A 20,993-nucleotide genomic window follows, 5' to 3' on the forward strand; every position below is an offset into this window, starting at 1 on the left:
ATACATAGATACATTGATAGACAGACAGATAGATAGACAGGCAGACAGACACATAGATAGAGAGGGGGGAGAGATATATATACATAGATAGACAGACAGATAGATAGACAGACTGACTGACAGAGAGACACAGATAGAGAGAGAGGGAGGGAGAGAGAGATACATACATAGATAGATAGACAGACAGATAGACAGACAGACAGAGGGAGATAGGGGGAGAGAGAGATACATAGATAGACAGACAGACACATAGATAGAGAGAGAGGGAGAGAGAGAGAGAGATACATAGATGGACAGATAGACAGATAGATAGACAGACACATAGATACAGAGAGAGAGAGATACATGGATACATAGACAGACAGACAGATAGACAGACAGACACATAGAGAGACAGACAGACAGACAGAGGGAGAGAGAGAGATACATAGATACATTGATAGACAGACAGATAGACAGACAGACACATAGAGAGAGATAGAGGGGAGAGAGAGAGAGATACATAGATACATAGATAGACAGACAGACACACAGATAGAGAGAGAGAGAGAGATACATAGATGGACAGATAGACAGATAGATAGACAGACACATAGATACAGAGAGAGAGAGAGAGAGATACATTGATACATAGATACATAGATAGACAGACATAGATAGATAGACACACACACACACATACAGGGGTGGGCTTAACGTTTTTTTAACAACGGGTTATCTGCCCAGTTGCTGGGTGGGCATGGCCTAGTCGGCCTCCTGCACCGCTCAGGCTCCAACGCCCTCCGGAGGCCGGAATTGGACCCATTTCCAGCCATCTGGAACTTCCGGGAGGCCCATTTGCCCCACTCCCCAAGCCTCCACACAGGCCCTGCACTTAGTATCTTGCATCCAAAACGGGCCACGCCGAGACTCCTGGGAGGGGTAGGAGGGGCGGGGCCAGCCAGGGATGGGATTCGGAGGTTCTCTGAACCGCCCATAACGTTAACTGTGAGTTCTCCTGAACCCGGGCAAACCCGTATATGTCTTTGGTTATTCAGGTTTTCTCCCGCATAAATTTGGAAGTGTCTTGGCGACATTTTGACGAAGTCTCATTCGTCATCTTCAGGCTGGTTTGCTCAGCTTTGCGCAAATAAATATATATATAAATGCACACCGTATTTTTCGGAGTATAAGACGCACCTTTTTCCCTCAAAAAAGAGGCTGAAAAGCTGGGTGCGTCTTATACACTGAATACAGCATTTTTTGCCTCCCAAAACCACGCCCTGTTTTTTGGGGGAGAAATGGGCCAATTTTTGTGAAAAACAGGCCATTTTTGAGAGGTTTGCCGAGTGCAAATTTTTTAAAAAAATTTCCTCTTCAAAACCTTGCTGTGTCTTATACTCCAAAAATACGGTGTGTATATGTATGTATGCACACACACACATCATAGACACACACATACATACATATACAAAGACACAGGCACACGCACAAAGAGGGGGGGGTTAAAACGGTTCCTTCTGGAATGTTCTCTTTTTTCCTCGCTGGATGGACTGGGACACCTCTGAAAAGGGGTAGAAGACTTCTTAAATGCAATTTTTTTGCAATTTATGGTCCTGCAGGTTTAAAATGCTGGTTTTTCACAGGCTTGAATTGGGGGGGGGGGTAGACATATCTGTCTTTTGTTTTTGTTTTTTTGGTGTGGGGATCTAAGAATAACTCTTTCCCACATTCCACCGAGATGACAAGTGTTAATTTGACACAGCTCCGCAGTGCAGGACACAAGAAGTGGGATTTATTTTTTATTTTTTAATGAAATCGCAGTGGTGTTTTCTGGTGTGAAAAAAAACAAACACAGGAGAAGGAGAGAAATCTCTCCTGGAAATATAAGAGACGTACAGAATCAGAACAAAACAAGTTTTGTTTTTTTTAAGGAGGCCAATTTTTCCTTGGAATCCTCTCATAGACACTCTCTGAAGATGGAGAATTCATTTTTAGCTACCTTGCTAAATAGCAGAAAATTAACCCTACCCTAATTTGGATGGTCCAAAGACCAAATCTTGAGGACCAGTAGCAAAAAAAAAAAAAAAAAAGGAAGAATTTGCAATGTTGCTCTGATCTATCAGAGCTATTGCCTAGATCCGTGATGGCATGCGTGCCGGAAGTGACATACAGAGCCATCTCTCTGGCCACGCCAAGCCGTCGCCCGTTGCTCTTCTGGGTTCCAGCACACCGGCCAGCTGCCCTTCACACGCGCGGGAGTGTTGGAAACCAGAAAAGCAGCCGTCCAGTGCTCATGCGCGTGCTGGGAAGATGATCTTCGGGTTTCTGGTGTATCTATGTGCACCAGCCACCTGTGTTTGCGCATGCATGCATTTTAGAAACCGGAAGACCAGGTGACTAGGGCACATGTGCACACCTGAAACCGGAAGATTATCTTCCCAGCATGTGCATGCGCACCGGGAAGATGTTCTTGTTTCCGGCACTCACATGCGCAGATGATGCTCTTCCAGTTTCTGGCACATTCCTGCGCACAGGCCACCTTCTGGTTTCCGGCGCACAAGCGTCCTAGATAGTTTTCTTAAGAGCCTCCATGCACAGGGGCAGTCAACCTTGGATTGTGAGAGCTGAGGACGAGGAAGGTTTCATGGTTTGGTGGTGGAACTTCCATAACTCTGCCTCCATCCATAGAGACAGTCAACCTTGAGCCTCCGTGCGTAGGGGGCAGTCCATCTTGAGTTGTGAGATCCTGAGGATGAGGAACTTCGAAAGGTTCATGATATGGTAGTGGATTTTCCCTAACTCCAGAGGACAGATGAAATGGCCTTGAGGGATAGGAGGAAGATAAAGGAAGCCAGAGTCCAGGGTAGGACTGTAACATATGCAAGTTAGGGAGGTGGAAGAACGTTCAGATTTTGTTATTATAACTTTATAATAAAGGTAGTATGGGTCTGCAACAGTGTTTTTCAACCTGGGCCTCTTTCAGATGTGTGAACTTTTAACTCCCAGAATTCTGTGCTGGCTGGGGCATTCTGGGAATTGAAGTCCACCCGTCTTAAAGTTGCACAGATTGAAAACACGACTTTGATTTGTAATTACTTTCCTTGGAGATGGGACATTGCAATACACTGATTTTACTGACAGTGAGAAAAAATGCTACGTTCTTAGCCAAAGCTGAATAGCAAAAGCTGTTTGGTTCATGGGTTGTTGTGGTTTTTTGTTGTTGTTGTTGTTGCTTTGGGATGTGCCAAACCCAACCTGGCAGCTGGAATAACCACAGGAAAGTGTCTTGCGTTTGTGGCTGTTTAAGGCTGAAGAGGGAAGCGCAGCCTAAGGGTTGAAAAAGTATACTGGGCTGCAGGAAAGAGTTAAGCACAGGAATAAATTGCATTGTGGCATCTTTGGTGTTCTCCAGTCTTGGCTGGGGTTTTTTGCGGACGTTTCATGACTCAACTGGGGAACATCATCAGCGCTAGAAGGATGTGAGGTTGGCTCACGGTTGATATTTATTTATATGTCATTCAGAATCAAAAAACTAAAAAAGGAAACCAAAGGACTAAAACATCATCAATCAATACACAGATAAGCAGGGATTAACCCCTGACAAATAAACTAAGAACAACACCCTAATCGAGAAACTACCAGAGAGGAAAACCACACTCTCACCAATCCTGACAACAAGGATATAAAGAGAGAGCAACTCCCACTCTCTTCTAGCACTGATGATGTTACCTAGTTGGATCATGAGACGTCTGAAAAAAAAAACCTCCATCTAGCTCAGAGAGCACCAAGGATCACACAGTTCAACCCTGAGCTCGGGATATGCTATCGGTAATAATTGGTGCGTTCGGCCCCTTAGAGCCGTTTCTCCCTTTTGTGCCCAATCTGCCCTCGGTCGACAATTAACGTATTTCTCGGCATCTCCTCTTTCCTTTTTGTCTTCTTCTCTCTTCCCGGCTTCAGGTGGGCTTCAGATCGAGAGCAGCGAAGAGACGGATCAGGGTAAATATGAATGCGTCGCCAGCAACAGTGCCGGAGTGCGCTATTCTTCGCCCGCCAACCTATACGTGAGAGGTAGGGAGCGCCGTGACTCACAAGAATGGCAAATGTGACACACACACACCCCTGCCCGCCCCTCACACGCATGCACGCAGACACACCAAGGTCTTTCGGGAGCCTTGCGTGGCCTTTTTTACGAGATGGAAGAATTCGGGCTGACGGCCTCTCTCAAAGGAAGGAAGTTAATTGGGATCCTAGTGGACGGTCATTTAAAAATGAGCCAACAGTCAATCAGAATAGAGCTGGAAGGGACCTTTGGAGGTCTTCTAGTCCAGCCCACTGCTCAAGCAGGAGACTCTTTAACACCCCCGACGAGAAGCTGTCCAGTCTCTTCTTAAAAACCAAAAAGCGATGCAGACATTAAGTGAATCGTGCTCAATTTTACACCCTTTTTTGTTACCGCTGTTAAGTGAATCTGGAGTTGTTAAGTGAATCCAGCTCCCCCCCCCCATTGACCTGGCTTATCAGGTCACATATGATGATCATGTCACTCCGAGATGCTGCAACCAACATAAATACTTGCCAGTTGCCAAGTGCCCAGATTTTGATCGTGCCTGTGACGGTTTTAAGTACCAGTTACAAGTCACTTTTTTCAGCACCGTCGTAACATAACGCTTCGCTAAACGGGTGGTCATAAGTCGAGGATTGCCAGTAAATGGGAAGAATTCTGTCCCTCAGTGAAATGTGTAGGGTGTCAGCGTTCCAAGTATCATGTAGAATTAAATCAGAGTCCAAGGCAAAACGATCCTTAAAGTTCCAATTTAATAAAGCAGACGTCTTAGCACATCTGCGTTAATCCCAATTCTGGAAATGACCTCAGAATCCCACCCAGTTAAAAGTTCATGATCTTGTCCCCACACCCACAATCCATCACATGGTCCAATCTTCTTCTTCCACGCTGGCATCCACACCCAGCTGCTTCTGGCCAGGTTTACTAGTACGGAGACAAAAGACGACCTTGGCTTCTAGAAAAGAATGATAACAATACATTCCACAATCTTACTCCTATCTATTCCCCCCTCCCATCAACTATACTAATGAAACAGCATATTGAAATAAGAGAAAGTGTGGCAGGCCCAAATTCTAAAAGGAATATAACTGCAGGCCTGACATAGGGAGCATTTGAAAGATGAAGGGTCATCCTTTCAAAGGTTTAAAATTCAAGGCATTTTTTAAATTCCTATGTCTTCCCAAGAGGTATCCAAGTTAAACTAAGGTTTTTAAGAAGAGACTGGACGGTCGCTTATCTGAAATAGTATAGGTTCTCCCGCTTGAGCAGGGGGAGGGACTAGATGACCTCCAAGGTCCCTTCCAGCTGTATTCTATTCTATTCTCGAAGCAAGAACCAACCTATAACTAAGGAGAAACTTCCTGATGGTGAGAAGAATGAATCAGTGGAATGACTTGCCACTAAAAGTTGGGGGGTGTTCCAAGTTTTTAAGAAGAGATTGGACCGCCATTGGTCTGGAATGATATAGGGATCTCCTGCTTGAGCAGGGGGTTGGACTAGAAAACCTCCAAGGTCCCTTCCAATTCTGCTAGTTGTATCTCCCACAAGGGGATGTTTGGTATCCCAAGTGGGCCAATAAATTGCAAATTTGTTGATTCATTTTTCTGTGCACGAAATTTTGGTAGCAGAATGTGGGGCTGACTCAGATGAAAATCAACAGCGGGCATAAAATGTCTTTTTGTAAGGTGCTTTCTTAAGCCCCAGGAAAAAAAATTCAGCTGAACAACACAATTCTTTCCTCCCAGGAAGTATTATTTTCAAAATATTCACTAGAAATGAGTTAGGGAAAGAACCAGAAAGGCAAAGTAAGCAGGTTCTTCGGAATACAGATAGTCCTGGATTGACGATTGCTAAGCGAGGCGATTCGTGTCCGATTTTAACAATCTTTCTTTTTTTTGCTGCGGTCATTAAGTGAATCGCACAGTTGCGAAGCAAATCTTGCTTCTAGGAAAGTTGCAAATGGCGATTGTGTGACTCCGGGACTCTGCTACTCTCATCCACGAGGGGTCCTTGGTGCTCTCTGAGCTTGGTGGTTTTCTTGCAGACGTTTCACTGCCCAGCTAGGTAACATCATCAGTGCTAGGATGGACTGGAGTTTTGCTCTCAAACCGTCGTAGCACTGACGATGATACCTAGCTGGGTCATGAAACGTCTGCGAGAAAACAACCAAGCTCAGAGAGCACCAAGAATCCCTCATTTCAACTGCGAGTTACAAATTTTCTCCTTTATCGATACTGTCAGAAATACATGGCAGTTGTCAACATGCCTGAATTTTGATAAAACGACAATGGAGATGTTGTGATGGACATACATGTGAGGGGTAGTTGTAAGTCAATTTTTTCAATGCTGTTTGTTAGGTAAACTCCCCGTTGGGAGAGTGAGTGCATTCAGAGAAGCGTTGTGAGAGTTGTGTTGGAAAACACAAACCAGCATACAGAGACACTGCAGTTGAAATGGGCTTTTACTTTCGTGGAAATAGAGGTATCAGAGTCCATCAAACAGTCTAAGTCATACACGGATAAGACAGTCAGTCATCAATGTCTTTCAGTTAAAGGATAATCCAAATAACATGGTCCATAATCATATAAACAGTCCGGTACTCAAAGTTTGCTAGCAGTTGCAAAACTTACAATAGCTCACGGCACTTTCTAACAGCCAGCTTCCAAAACACTCAGATCAGATCAGCCCAGCATCTAACAAACAGAGAGCTAACAGTCGTTCTGGCTCCCTCTTATGCCCGATTGAGGAAACAGCAACCAATCACATTTTACAGCATGATTTAAAGAAACAGGTACAGCATTGCTACATGATTTATATATTGCCAACCCAACCATTAGATTATATTCCTAACACCGTTGCAACTTCGGACAGTTGCTAAACAAGCAGTCGTAAACAGAGGACTATCTGCATTCAGAAGAGAGGTCATTCTTGGCCTTTGTCTGGCCTGCCCACAAACTTCCAACATTTTGAATTGACAGCTTTCAATCGATCTGAACTGGATCGATGAATTTTTTTCCCTTGCACTGATCTATTTTTTAAAAAAAATCTGGCTGAATGTTTTTCCTTGAATTTTCTTCTTTTTTTTTAAGTAGGAACGTTTTCCGTTTCAATAGCTGCCCCCCTCAAAAAAAGCCCCCCACAAAAACTACCATTTGCCCCATGAAAATCAGATCAGCCGTTTGAGAGGCTCATGAATGTTTATAAAAAAAATTATTTGCCTGGCTGGCCACCATGAAGTTACGGGAGGCTTCGTGAGGCTGTGGCCCCAGACGTTCTTCCAGAAAATGTCACTGGTTTTTCACCCGTATTTTTCAAACCCTTCCCTTCCCTGCACATCTATGCCAATGATTTTTTTTTTTAAGTGAATTTGTTACTGTATTGTCATGATAATAATGAGATATAGATTGTCTTCTGTTGCTTATGTCTCTTTGGAACTATCGCTTCAGGCCGCAAAGGATGAGATGTAGTTTTGGGGGGAAGATTTGCAGGATTCCTCCCCCCCCCCCCCCCCCCGGGTTACAGTCTCTCAGTCTTATTTTTATTTATTTATTAAATTTATTTGCCGAGCCTAAAGGTGGAGCTCTTGCCTAACAATCAGGAGGCTGTGAGTTCAAACCTAAATAGAGGGCAGCTATTTCTCTCTCTGGGCAGGATGAGAATATATCTGCTAAATATAACTCTGTATTGGCAACAGGAAGGGCATCTGGCCACTAAACATTCAGTTACTCCATTCAGTTGCCCAGGCTCCACCCCTCAAGGGATTATAGGATCATTAAAACGGAGACAATTATGAGGGTGGTTAAATTTATTTTGCCACCCGTCTCATTACAAAGAGACTCCAGACGGCTTCCAGCATAAGAAACATTTAAAAAGGCCCTTAAAATCATCAGATACCAAATGACAAGTTGCCAAGCTTTTAAAATGAGCTGGCGATCCGGGGATTTCTGCGGGCGGCCATTCGAATTCTGCAACGCAGAAACAATTCCTTTAGTGTCATCTACGTACAGACCTGAAATTATTTCATTCCCGCTGGAGATAACGCTGGAATATCAGTCTGCCCTGAAAATCTTGACCTGAAATTTATTTATTTATTTATTTTAAAAAAAAACATCCTACCAGAATTCACACTTGTTGTAGTGGTGCTTAATCGGTCAGGGCACCAAAAAAGCAACGTACAAAAGATTGCAAGTTTTTGAATGCTTTACAATAAGTGTGAATGAAACAAATTCACCGCTCCAAATTTATCCGGTCGTGGTAGACCGGCACGTCCCGCGTGTGCAAATTTACACAAGAGCCCGTTCTATTTGAACCCCTCTTTTAAGAGGCTTTTGCCTCCAGTTTAAAACGGGGAGCGATTTCCATGAAGTGAGCTCTAACCCAATTTGGAAGGTTAATTTGTGTTGATATCTCCCCAAGGATTGAATTTTGGGGTGGGGGGTGGGTAGAAATGATGGGCTGGGTATGGGAGGGGTCTTCGACGCCTTAATTTTCCCCCCTTCGTTGTCGCTGCACTCAAAAATTCTCGATGTTTTTTTTCTGACTGTTTCTTCCCGTAACATGCTTGTTTCTCTTAATGACTTTTGAGATTTGCGGGTGAGGGGTGTGTGTGGAGGGAATAATAGCTTAAGTTATTGTTTCCTTTTCTTGGGGTTCTTGCTTTTCCCTGAACAGGAAAAAGAGGTCTGGTTTCCACCCCTCCTTTTTTTCTTTTCTTTTCGTCTTTTTGTTACGTTGGTGGAGGGGAAGAAGATTCAAAGGGATTGGGGTTCGAAGCATGTCCGTATGGAGACGAGGCTCCCGTCACACAATTTCCCGCTTTAATTCGGCGAGATTGGACTGATCCAAAGATATGGAAAATTGCCTTCTCCCTCCCTCTCCCCCCAGAATTTCAAAATTTGGAGGTTCTGTCAAATTTGGGGTTTTTGCTAGCTCGAGCCAAATCGGGTTGGTCCGTTGCAACCTGCAGTCCCGTCCTGAGTTTCTACGACGCGACTCCCAAACCCATGTGGACATGCCTCGAACAAGTGTCAGGATCTTACTTGGCCCTGCCTGAAATATTTTTGGTGGACCGCGGAAGAGATCTAACCCACGGCGAGGACCCCACGGTGACGGAGGTGGTGGGAATCACACGGTCCTTGTTAATCTTTCTTTCCTTCAGCCGCAGGGGGGGGTGGCGGAGGGGGCGATGTTGGGGAGAAAGAGGGGGGTGGGCCATCCAGCAGTGCCAGAGGGGCTTCTGAATTCTCGGGAAGGGGGGACGGCTTCTCTTAAACCGGCCCGTCCGGGTTGATATGAGGCGCCCCCCTCCCCAGAGACCTTCAACTTTCCCGGGGCCTTCTTTGGTGGTGGCCCCGATGGTTTCGGAAGGAAAAAAGGGACAGATTGGAGTTTTTTTTTTTTAAAGAAAAAAAGTTTTTTTTTTAAAGTTAAAAAACGGAAAGAAAGAGAAAAAAGCAAAATCGATTTGCAGTTGCCTGCCTTGAAAGGCCTTTTTTTACTCTCTCTGTGTTCCCTATTTTTCTCTCTTCCCATGTCATTGTGTTCCGCATCAAACCCCTTTAACATCCCTCAGAGCTACGAGAAGGTTGGTGTGGTTTTTTTTCTTTTTTACTTTCTTTACCCACATTTTTACATTTCTTAAAGAGAGAAGTATATATTATCTATTATCTATAACCTTTATCTTTTTATAAAAATTAAAAAAAAGAAAAAGAAAAGAAAGAAAAAAACTACGGTGAATGATGATGATTTAAATAAAACAACTAACTAAATAAGAAAAGCTCTTTTTATCGATAAAGGAATATGTCTATTTTAGCAACGACAACAACAAAAAATTAAGAAAAAAAAATTAAGAAAAGAGAGAGAGAGAGAAAGAAAGAGAAAGAAAGCAAGAAAAAAAATTCTCTTGTCGATATCATGATTTTAAAAAAAATAAAAATCAAATATAAGAACGGCGGGCGAGATCTGCTCGTTCTCGGGTCTCGCCGGAGATGAGTTGAGTTGCATTGTGCCCCTCTCTCTGCATCCTTGGTAACGTTTCTGCGTTGTATGTGCACTTTTTTTCTCCTCTGTACGGACGTTTGGGCCTGATGCATGATTAGGAGAATGTGAACAATGATCTTTGCATGCCGGTCCTTTTTATTTTTCAAAAAAATAATAATTATTTGACATTTTTGTTTTGACGGCTTTATTATTGTTATTTTAAAAATCCTTTGGAGGAGGGTATTCTTCCAAATGTGCGTATGTGTGTGCGTGTGTGTATATATATATCTATATATCTATATCCATTTTTTAAAAGATATTTTACGTTTTCTTTTTATTATTATTATTATTATTATTCAGTGGATTTCTTTCCCTCCCCCTCTAAACTATCCCTGTGTGGTTCACGATTTGTTTGTTTATTTATTTATTTGCTTTTGGAGGGTTGTTTTTTCCTCTCTCCCTCTCTCTCTCTCTCTTTTTATTTGGGATTCATTGGTTTTGGATGTTGTGTTTTTGTTTTTTTCTTTTAAGTTGGTTCGGCTATGCTGCAATTTATTCCAAATGCATTGTGGAAAGAAAAAAAAATATATTAAAAGCCAGTGCTCCTGCTTTCCCTTCCTACCCTCTCCGATTCTACCCCGTTTTCCATTCCTTCGATAATTGAAATGAAAATGACAAGCATCACACAGTTCTGGAAGGTTTCCAATTCGGGGCATAGGAGATATGGCGCCTTTGTTCCCTTAACTGAGTCACGGGAGTGCGATGTGTGTGTGTTTTAGGAACACAAATAAGGGGGACGTTTGCCCAGCTGTGTAACGCCCAGGGGTCTAAATTCAATCCCAAACAGAATTGGTCCTGAATTCCAATGTTCACTCCAACAATACTATTCTATTGGGCTCCTCGCCTATCTGGTCCTCCATGAAAAAGAGCTGAATAGAAAGAACATCAGGGACTTCAAGCTTCTCTCTCCAACAGAACTCTATGGTAGCCAAGACATGGCAGCATTTTCAGGCCCTGATTGGCTGAGGGGTGGTGTGTGCCAAGCTGTGGCTGTAGCTTCCTGACCAATGGGAAAAGGAGATAGCCACCGGGGTGAAGCCGTGCCAGGACCCTCTTGTTGCAAGGGCTCATGGGATATTTTATTTATTTAGGCATTTAGTTATTTTTATTAAGGTATTTATTAAATTTCTACCTCCCTCAGCCAAGAGACTATTAGGGAGAAGAGGGAAGGCTAGAAATCAATGCAATACATATAGGTTGTCCTCAACTTACGACCGGAATTGAGTCTGGAATTATGGTTGTAAGTTGTTGAGGTCATTAAAAAAACCAATTTGCCCCCATGGGCCTTTTTTTTCTGAAAGTAAATGCTGGAAACTGGCAGCATAAACCATGGTTTGTTTAACTGCTTTTTCATTAAACCATGGTTTGGCTAATACAGGTTTTTTTGGGGGGGTCACTACTTATTTATTTTTAATATATCCTACTTAGAAATCAGCCATTTCCCTTACAGAGGGGGATACTCGGCTATAAATCGCCCCTTCCAGTCGCAACTGAGGCAGAAAAACCAATTTCTGAGTGAAGAGGGCAGAATTTATCCCATCTCTTCTTGAAATGCATCATGGAAGTGATTGTGTTTTTTTAAAAAAAGAGGAATTTGAGTTAAATTCCATGCAAAACAAAACTGCTTCCGATAAAACTATTGAAGGCTCCTTTAAGTGGTCTGTGGAGATTTGTAGCCTAATTCGTTTTACAGGCTTTAAAATTCTGATTCAAGCCAGAGTGTTTGTGGGTGGTGGAATGGACAAAAAAAAAAATGTGGATTGTACCCTTGAGGCACTACAATTTTGACTTTTTTGACCATGCCTTGTGGATAACCCTGGATTTAATTCTTACAGGAAAATTACTTGCAGAATTTAGAGCAGACCATGTGCTATGTGTGTTCACGGAAAAGGATTTTTAACAAGGGACTGGTAGAAGAGAAATCTGGTTTTTTTCCCTCCCCCTGTCCAGAAGGGTTAAAAAGACACAACTGTAAAATGATCTTTAGAGAGATCGTTGACTTCCATTTTCAATCATCGATTTCTCCTACAGGGAAGGTAAAAATCAGTTTATAAAAATAATAAAGGCAGGATATACATAAAATCAATCCATGAAAACAAATAAATTAACTGGTCTCAGCCAAGAGATGATTTTGAAAGCCAAAGGGTCATGTTAAGACAAGGGATCCCCAAACTTGGCAACTGTAAGAGTTATGGACTTTGATTCCCAGAATCCCCCAGCGAGCATGGACTTCATTTCCCCAGCATGGCTGGCTGGGGAGTTCTGGAATTGAAGTTCACATGACTTAAAGCTGCCAAGATTGGATACCTCTGAGATAGATGGATGGATGGATGGATGATAGATGATAGGTAGGTAGGTAGGTAGGTAGGTAGGTAGGTAGGTAGGTAGGTAGGTAGATAGATAGATAGATAGATAGATAGATAGATAGATAGATAGATAGATAGATAGATAGATAGATAGATAGATAGATAGATAGATAGGAGAGAGAGAGAGAAAGGAGAGGAAGGAAGGAGCTGGACAAACCAACCCCTTATGTTTTCCTACTGTGCCACATCCCATTTTCTCCTCAGCTGTTATTCCTATTTCTTCAACTTTTAGAACCAAAAACCAAAAGAAAAAAGAAAAGAACAATTAAAATTTTTCTAAAATTCTGAAACTGCTGTGTGATTTTTGTTGTCGTTGATATTTGTTTGAGAAATCCAGTGCAACTTTTTTGAAAAAAAAAATTCCCCTCTCTCTTTCTCTCTCTCTTTCTCTCCCTCTCTTTTTCTCTTTGCCTCTCTCTTTCTTCCTCTTTCTTCTTTTGTCTCACCATCTGTCCCTCTCTGAAGATGCAGACAATTCCATGCTTAGATGCCTGGATGCAGGCATTAAAACACTCACCCACTCACACACGCAACAACATACCCATTATCCTATCCCACATTCTTCCCTTTATTTACCAAGTTCAAAGTGGTTCCTAGAATTACAAAACTTGTAAACTAAGGATGTCCAACATTGGTAAATTTAAAACTAGTGGACTTCAACTCCCAGAATTCCCCAGCTAGCCATGCTGGCTAGGGACTTTTGGGAGTTGAAGTCCCCAAGTCTTAAAGTTGCCAAGTTTGGATACCTCCATTCTAAATCTTGACCTTTATCCTAAACCTCAAGGCCTTTTAGGAGACATTGCAAAGAATTATTCTTAATACAAGATATCCTTCTTTCTTGGAGAGTATAGCATAAAGGATTATTAAGGCACCAGTAGTGGAAGGCTCATTAAGATTGTGACATTAGGGCAGGCTCAAGGAAATATGTGGATAATTGGTTATTTTAATTTTCTGCTGAATAAGTGAGTTGCCATAGGGAGTGGTGCCTTTCGCTTCACAATCAGGAGACTGTGAGTTCGATCCTAGGTAGAGGCAGCTATTTCTCTCTCTGCACAGTGAGAATATATCTGCTAGATATAACTCCGCATTGGCGACAGGAAGGGCATCCGGCCAGTAAACACTCAGCTCCATTCGGTTGGCCAGACTCCACCCCTCAAGGAATTATGGGGTCGTTAAAAGATGATGATGAAGTGAGTTGCCTTATGACTTAATTTATCAGAGAGCAGCCTCAATTTTTGAAGAAAGGCAGCACCATTGGTTTGAAAGAACCTAGAATTCTTTAGAACAGATCATGGTTAATCATGCTTGGTTGGGACTCCTAATAAGCCATGTTTCCCGTTGTGACTGTAATGTTAAGTAAGCTATAGATGAGTCTAGCCCCAATCCCCAATCCACCTGAAAAAGCTAGAGTTTTTCGAAGTCCTTTGGTTCCGTTTTTGGTGTAGAGAAGTTCATGTAAAGAAAACAGAATTGAAGACTAGGATACTGACTAAAGCAGGAATTGGGCATATCAGGTGCATACTGCAGATTTTCTGGGTGACAAAATCCAAATACAGGCAGATTTGGTTTAATCCTGGTTTATTTGCCACAAGGCCCTAAACCAAATAAACAGTTTCAGTCCTGGTGTTATGAATGAACACAGCCCAATATTTCCATTATTATTATTATTTTTAAAAATCAGGATAAATGTTCAGTCTGAAATACCTTATTGCCATTCGCAGATTTCCACAAAAATTCTATTATCTCCTTTAAAGGCAGATAAATTCACCCATTCATCCTCTTCTACAATAGGACATCAGCGTCCAGAAGAAACCTTGAGGGCATCTTAGGATGCTGTCTGCATTACAACATCATTATGTAAATAACTTGAATTGCATACAAGTAAGTCCTCAACTTACAATCAGAATTTTACACCAGAATTTGGATGGCTTTAAGACATTAAGATGGGTGGACTTCAATTCCCAGAATTCCCCAGCCAGCAGTGCTTCAAGTCTTAAAGCCATGGAAATTCTGTGCGGACTTCAATTTCCAACTTTAAAATTCTGGGGATTTCTGGGAGTTGAAAGGAATTTTGGGAATTGAAGTCCACCCATCTTAAAGTTGCCAAATTTGATTAACCCTGCTCAAAATGAAATCCATTTCCACCCTAGTATTCCTTCTGTTTTCTTGATTGGATCAGTCTTTTTAAATAAGTTTTTTTTTAAACTTATTTAACTAGTGGCCCTTTTGCTGTTCCAAAATCTGAGAAAACCGTTTCCGCCCCCCCCCCCTCTTCCCTGTCTCATCTAACTCTTGATATTGAGGGAGGTATGTAGATCAGTGGTGGGTTTCAATTTATTTTACCACTGGTTTGCTTGTGCATGCGTGCGTGCTCGCACGACACTTTTGCGCATGCACAGAAGCGTACAGGCACGTGGGCGGAGCCTCCCGTCCCCATCACTACCAGTTCGCCCAATCCGGGACCAACCGGCAGAAACCCACGTCCCATGTAGATATTAATAAGTGGTGAGGAAATGACAGGTCACTATTTTCAGATTTCCCCTCCATATGCTACAGTTTTAGGCATGGGGTTCTCCAAAGTTGGCGACTTTAAGTTTACAACCTATTCTCCAAGGCACCCGAAGGCAATGGATGGAAACTAATCAAGGAGAGAAGCAATCTAGAACTAAGGAGAAATTTCCTGACGGTGAGACCAATTAACCAGTGGAACTGCTTGCCTCCAGAAGTTGTGAATGCTCCAACACTGGAAGTTTTTAAAGAAGAGATTGGACAACCATTTGCCTGAAATGGTATAGGGTTTCCTGCCTAGGCAGGGGGTTAGACTAGAAGACCTCCAAGGTCTGCTTTCAACTCTGCTATTTGCTTGTTCTGTTAAGACATGTGGGCTTCAATTCCCAGAATTCCTCAGCCAGACATACTGGCTGGGGAATTCTGGGAGTTGAAGTCCACAAGTCTTAAAAGTTGCTAATTTTTGAAAACCCTGATTTAAGGCCCTCACTAAATCCTTTCCAACCTTCTACACACTTACACCGAGAAAGAGAAAGAAAGAGAGGAGGGGCGGGGGGAATAGTTAAAGGGTTAGCAGATATCTTCTGCTGCTTTTAAAGAAACCCCCTGCTCTCCAATTTCCCCTTTTAAAAAACAAATGGGGGAAAAAATTGTGAACAAATTAACACTCTGTTTCTGCAGAAGGATTTCTCGCGAGTGTTTTTTTAGGGAATGCTTCCACCAAATTCCTGAAGGGCAGTCTGCAGGAACACTGTGCTATTGTGATTATTATTATTTTATTTTATTTTAAAAAATGAAAACACCCCCTCTGCCTGCTTATATGTCTTAACGTCTCTTTTGCATCGCTATTTCTGTTTTTTCGTTCTTTTTAAATGATTATTATTTTGGGGGTTAGGGCGAGAGATTTTTAGATTACACCTGATCGCCTGCCTTTTCAATCCACGTTGCCACCGTCGATGGGCATCTTAATATCCTGGCCTCGGTGGGGCGGTTCGGAATAAAATTGGGTGGTTTTTTTTGCCACCCACCTTGCAAAATAAGCCTTTAAAATGTCGATTTTAAATGAACCTGGGTGCAAGACACACATGCGCACACACCTTACACTTCTGTGAAGGTTAAGTTGTAATCAACCTGGGGGAAATAAATTCAGATGCCCTAAATGAGGGAAAAGTCTGGTTTTGAGACAGAACGGGAATATATATATAGGGTTAGGGCAAGAGCCAAGGTGGCGCAGTGGTTAAAAGCAGCACTGCAGGCTACTGCTAGATCAGCAGGTCAGCGGTTCAAATCTCACCGGCTCAGGGTTGACTCAGCCTTCCATCCTTCCGAGGTGGGTAAAATGAGGACCCAGATTGTTGGGGGCAATATGCTGACTCTCTGTAAACCGCTTAGAGAGGCCTGAAAGGCCTATGAAGCGGTATATAAGTCTACTGCTATTGCTATTGCTATTGCTATATATATATATATATATATATATATATATATATATATATATATATATATATATATATATATATATATATATATATATATATATATATATATATATATATATATATATATATATATATATATATATATATATATTTATTTATTCCCCTTGGAAGAATTAAAGAGGGGGAAAAAATTAATGCTGAGCCCAGGAATCTGGTGGTAACTCACTTTAAAAATCCCCCCACCCCATTGAATTGTACCCACACAACAATTCACACAACCTGCCTTGTAACAACCCAAGAAGACAGGTGTAATCTAAGTTTCCTCAGAAGTATGTTGAGGCTGTACGTTTATCTTGAACCCCCTTTTCCTGTCCCCATTTTGGGGCAAGACCCTGTCTTCTCACCAAAATGCCCAAAACTTCTCACCTCATTGAAAAAGTAGCAGCTTGCCGGGTGTCAAAATGTTTTTTTTTAATGCCATTTGGTTTCCTTCGATGCTTTCAACCTCACCTCCTTTTCTTCTCCCCCCCCCCCACATTCACGGTTTAATTTTAGTTATTGTTTTATTTATTTATTTATTTTTAAAAACACACACACTCACACAAACACCCACCCACCCACAAAAGACAAACCGAATAACTCTGTTCCCTCTTTGCTTATTGGGTTGAGCAAAATGAATGTCAGATTTCTGGCCTTGTGTTCAGCTGCCCTCACCGTCCCTCCTGCTTTCTAACCCTGGCTTATTTCGAAACGTGGATCGGGGTCTGAAGGAACCAAAGTTTTAATAATGGGGGGGGGTCCCCTTGCTTCTGCCCCCACCCCTACCCGGCATCCTTACTATCCTTTCCTCTCCAACCAGCTGCAAATTCTACCTACCCTTAGTCCTTGACTTACGACCATAATGGAGGCCAGAATTTCTGTCGCTGAGCGAGACGTTGGTTAAGTGAGTTTTGCCCCGTTTTACAACCTTTCGTGCCACGGCCGTTCAGCGAAAGCACTGCAGTTGTTCCGTTCGTCACGCGGTGGTGAAGGGAACCTGGCTTCCCCCGTCGACTTTGCTAATCAGAAGATCACCTGGTCATATGATCCCGGGACATTGTGACCGTCATAAATATGAACCGGTTGCCAAGATTTTAATCACGTGATCACGACGAGGATGCTGCAACGGTTGTAAGTGCATAAAATGGACTTACTTTTTTAGGTGCCGTTGTAACTACAAATGGTCATAAGTCGAGGACTACCTATATCCGGGGGGGGGGGTCATGGAAGAACGTGGTTCTCAGAATTTGTTTTCCAGATCCATCTTGAGATCCAAGTGTTGTAAGGACAAGAGGTGGTTGGATCCCGGTGCTCCGTTCTCCTAGAATCAGGTCTGTCAAAAGAATTTTGCACCCCATCCTGCTTCCTTTGCCCTCTTGAACTTTCTGCTCTTCTAGTAGAGGTCCTTCAAAATGTAGGATTAGGCTCTCCAGAAGAGAAGGAATTCTCCGTGATGGAAACATGCTAGGTGGAACCCCAGATTCATCCTAAGGACCTAAGAATGAAGGCTCAGGTTTAAGGGAGACATTTCATGACCCAACTAGGTAACATCATCAGTGCTAGAAGGGTGTGGAGTGGAGGAGGAGGACTCTGGGGTCCTTGGTGACCTCTGAATGTGGTTGCTTTCTTGCAAACATTTCGTGACCCGACTAGCTAACATCATCAGTGCTAGAAGGGTTGGAGAGCAAACTCTATTCCCTTCCAGCACTGATGACGTTACCTAGTTGGGTCGTGAAATGTCTGCAAGGAAACAAACCAAGCTCAGAGAACTCCCAAGGGCCCCACAGCCCTTCTCTCCACAAACCCCATTCATTTCTAGCACTGGTGATGTTATCTCCTCCTCCTCCTCCCGCTCCTCCACTCCACACCCTTCTAGCACTGATGATGTTGCCTAGTTGGGCCATGAAACGCCTGCAAGAAAGCCACCAAGCTCCAAGAACACCAAGGCCCCCCCTCATGTCAATCTACCAAGCTACCAATATTCTCCTTTCGATGGAGATGGCGTGTTGTTCCTTTCCTGCGTCTCCTTCTTCCTGGTAATATCCGCTGTAATGCAATCTGGTTGTATAGACCAGTGTTTCTCAACCTTGGCAACTTGAAGATGCCTGGACTTCAACTCCCAGAATTCCCCAGCCAGCAAATGCTGGCTGGGGAATTCTGGGAGTTGAAGTCCGAACATCTTCAAGTTGCCAAGGTTGAGAAACACTGGTATAGACAGTCCTCGGCTCATAACTCGGTCGCTACCCGAAGGTACTTACCACCATATTTGTAGTTCTGATACGGTGCGCAAGGCTGGACTACAATTGATGGGCAACCAATGATGCATTTATGGCCATCTGGCCTGTCTCGCCGTCACGTTGACAGCTTTGCCCAAACCCAACATTTGCTTCCGGTTTGTTTATTTATTTAGCGTACGGCAAATCCATGGACTTCCAGTTTTAAGGGACGATGGGTTCATTTAACGGCTGTAAGCTTTCGTTTAGTGACCGCCGCCAAAAAAGGTCATCCAACTGCATCTTTTGCATGGCTGACCGGTTTTACAGTCATCACGACTTACAGCCGTGATGGGTAGTCTCCACTACGGTCATAAGATGAGGACTCCCTGTAGTTGCAAATCTCGCATTGGCATGTTCCTCTTCCTCTTCTCGCCTCCTCTAAAGCTGATGCTCAAGTGCAGCTGCCGGGCTGACCACAGGTAGTTTCAGGTAGTCCTCGACTTACAACAATTCATTTAGTGACCGTTCGAAGTTACACCATCCCTGAAACAAGTGGCTTAAGATCGTTTTTCACACTTACGACCGTTGCACCATCGCCATGATCAAAATTCGAACACTTGGCAACCGATTCATATTTATGACGGTTGCCGAGTATTTAAGCGAAGTCCATGGGATTCACTTAACAACACGGTTGTTAAGCCAGATTCACTTAACAAGATCACTAACTTAATAGCTGCAGTGATTCACTTAACAACCATGGCAAGAAAGTTGGCAAAATGGGGCAAAGTACAGTTCAAATAACTGTCTCATTTAGCAACATAAATTTGGGGCTCCATTGCAGTTGTAAGTCAAGGACCACCTGAAATGTAAGTGTAAATCAAATTTAGGGTTTAGGATCTGTCCTGATTTCACCTCCTTTTGAGGTGATGGGCCTTTGCCCCATAACAGCTGGATGTGCTTTGATTCTAGTCCCAGAGATTTATCACTCGGTCTGAATTCGGTTGGTTTAAATTAAGATTACATTAAAATTAAATTCATTCAATTAAACTAAGATCCAGGGAAACTTAGAAAACACTTGCAAATCTGTGGAACGTATACAGGTAGTCCTCATCTTAACGACCGCAATTGAACCCTTGAAAACATCCTTGGCTGAGCGAGACCTTTGTTAAATGAGTTTGACTGGGGTTTTTTTTTGGCCACGGTTGTTAAGTGAATTGCTGCAGTCGTTATGTGAGCCACACAGTTGTGAAGTGAATCAGACTTCCCCATTCACTTTACTGGTCTGAAGGTCCCAAAGGGGATCATGTGATCCTTGGGAAACCATAACCGTCATAACTATGAGTCGGCTGCCAATCGTCTTGACTTTTGATCACACGATCACAGGGATGGTCATAATAGTGACAAACAGTCCTTTCTATTCTGACCGAGGCTTCCCAAGAGCATGAAGAAAACTCCTTTGTCCCGACAAAAACCCCTTTTGTTAATTGACTGTGAATTCTGCTCCTTCACATCCAGCCAAGTCTTTCAAGGGAGGATTTACAGTCACAGACCTTATCTGGCTTGGAGAGCTGCCAGGCCGATAACTGCAGAACTTGGCAAGGAGTCTCAGAGAGCCACGAACCAATTAAGCGAACTAATTGTCTCTCCTGCAAACTCCACTCCCCTTTCACCCCTCTTTTATTTCCTCTGGGAGGGGCCATTCACCGTCCACCTGTGGCCTTACTCCCAAGTCGACCCCCATTCTTTAGCTGTTCCCTTCGTCTGGCTGTTCTGCGCATGCACACACTGGGAACAGGCTCCAGCTGTTCTTCTGCCTCACTGATGTCTGACTCTGAAGGCAGCTGATAACTGTTGAACGGCCCTGGCCCCCTCTCTGCCTCCGACACAGAGCCCTCCTCAGAGCCTTCCCCAGACTCCAGGACTGGCCCAGGTTCCTCCCCAACCTCCTCACTCTCCGAATATGCTGACCGCTAGCTGCTAGCAGGCCACAACACTTTATTCAGTGCCGTTGTAACTTCTAACTGTCACTAAATGAACTGTTGTAGTCGAGGACCACCTGTATTAACTCCGCACTGCCTAAACTCCCCTGTGCAGCCCTTCTTCCATGCATTTTTTTAAAAAAAATAGAATTTATTTTTATTTTCAAAACAAACGCAACACATAAAACCTTCCTTCTTTACGTACTGTAGAAAGTGAATCAGTTACAAAAGGTTTTCGTGCATCTCTTCCACAGTCATCGAGCATAATTCATATTAACTCAAGTATTTTAACTCAAATATTTATACATGTCACCCTTATACCTCCATTTTTTATTATTTTCATGCATTTTAAATAGTTGCCA

The 20,993-nt window shown here is 43.0% G+C and overlaps 1 protein-coding gene across 1 annotated transcript in view; it reads left to right on the forward strand.

Annotated features, from left to right (window-relative positions):
* The window catches only part of PTPRS (protein tyrosine phosphatase receptor type S), a 257,126-nt gene that overhangs the window by 125,589 nt on the left and 110,544 nt on the right, over window positions 1–20,993 (forward strand). Inside the window, exon 6 of the mRNA XM_087703332.1 lies at window positions 3,943–4,053. Within this exon, the coding sequence (XP_087559458.1) occupies window positions 3,943–4,053 (111 nt within the window). The remainder of the gene's footprint in view (window positions 1–3,942; window positions 4,054–20,993) is intronic.

The sequence above is a fragment of the Thamnophis sirtalis genome, unplaced genomic scaffold (genome assembly GCF_051295495.1).
Source record: "Thamnophis sirtalis isolate CommonGarterSnake01/CBP01778 unplaced genomic scaffold, rThaSir2_p1.2 scaffold_1, whole genome shotgun sequence".
Lineage (NCBI taxonomy): Eukaryota > Metazoa > Chordata > Lepidosauria > Squamata > Natricidae > Thamnophis > Thamnophis sirtalis.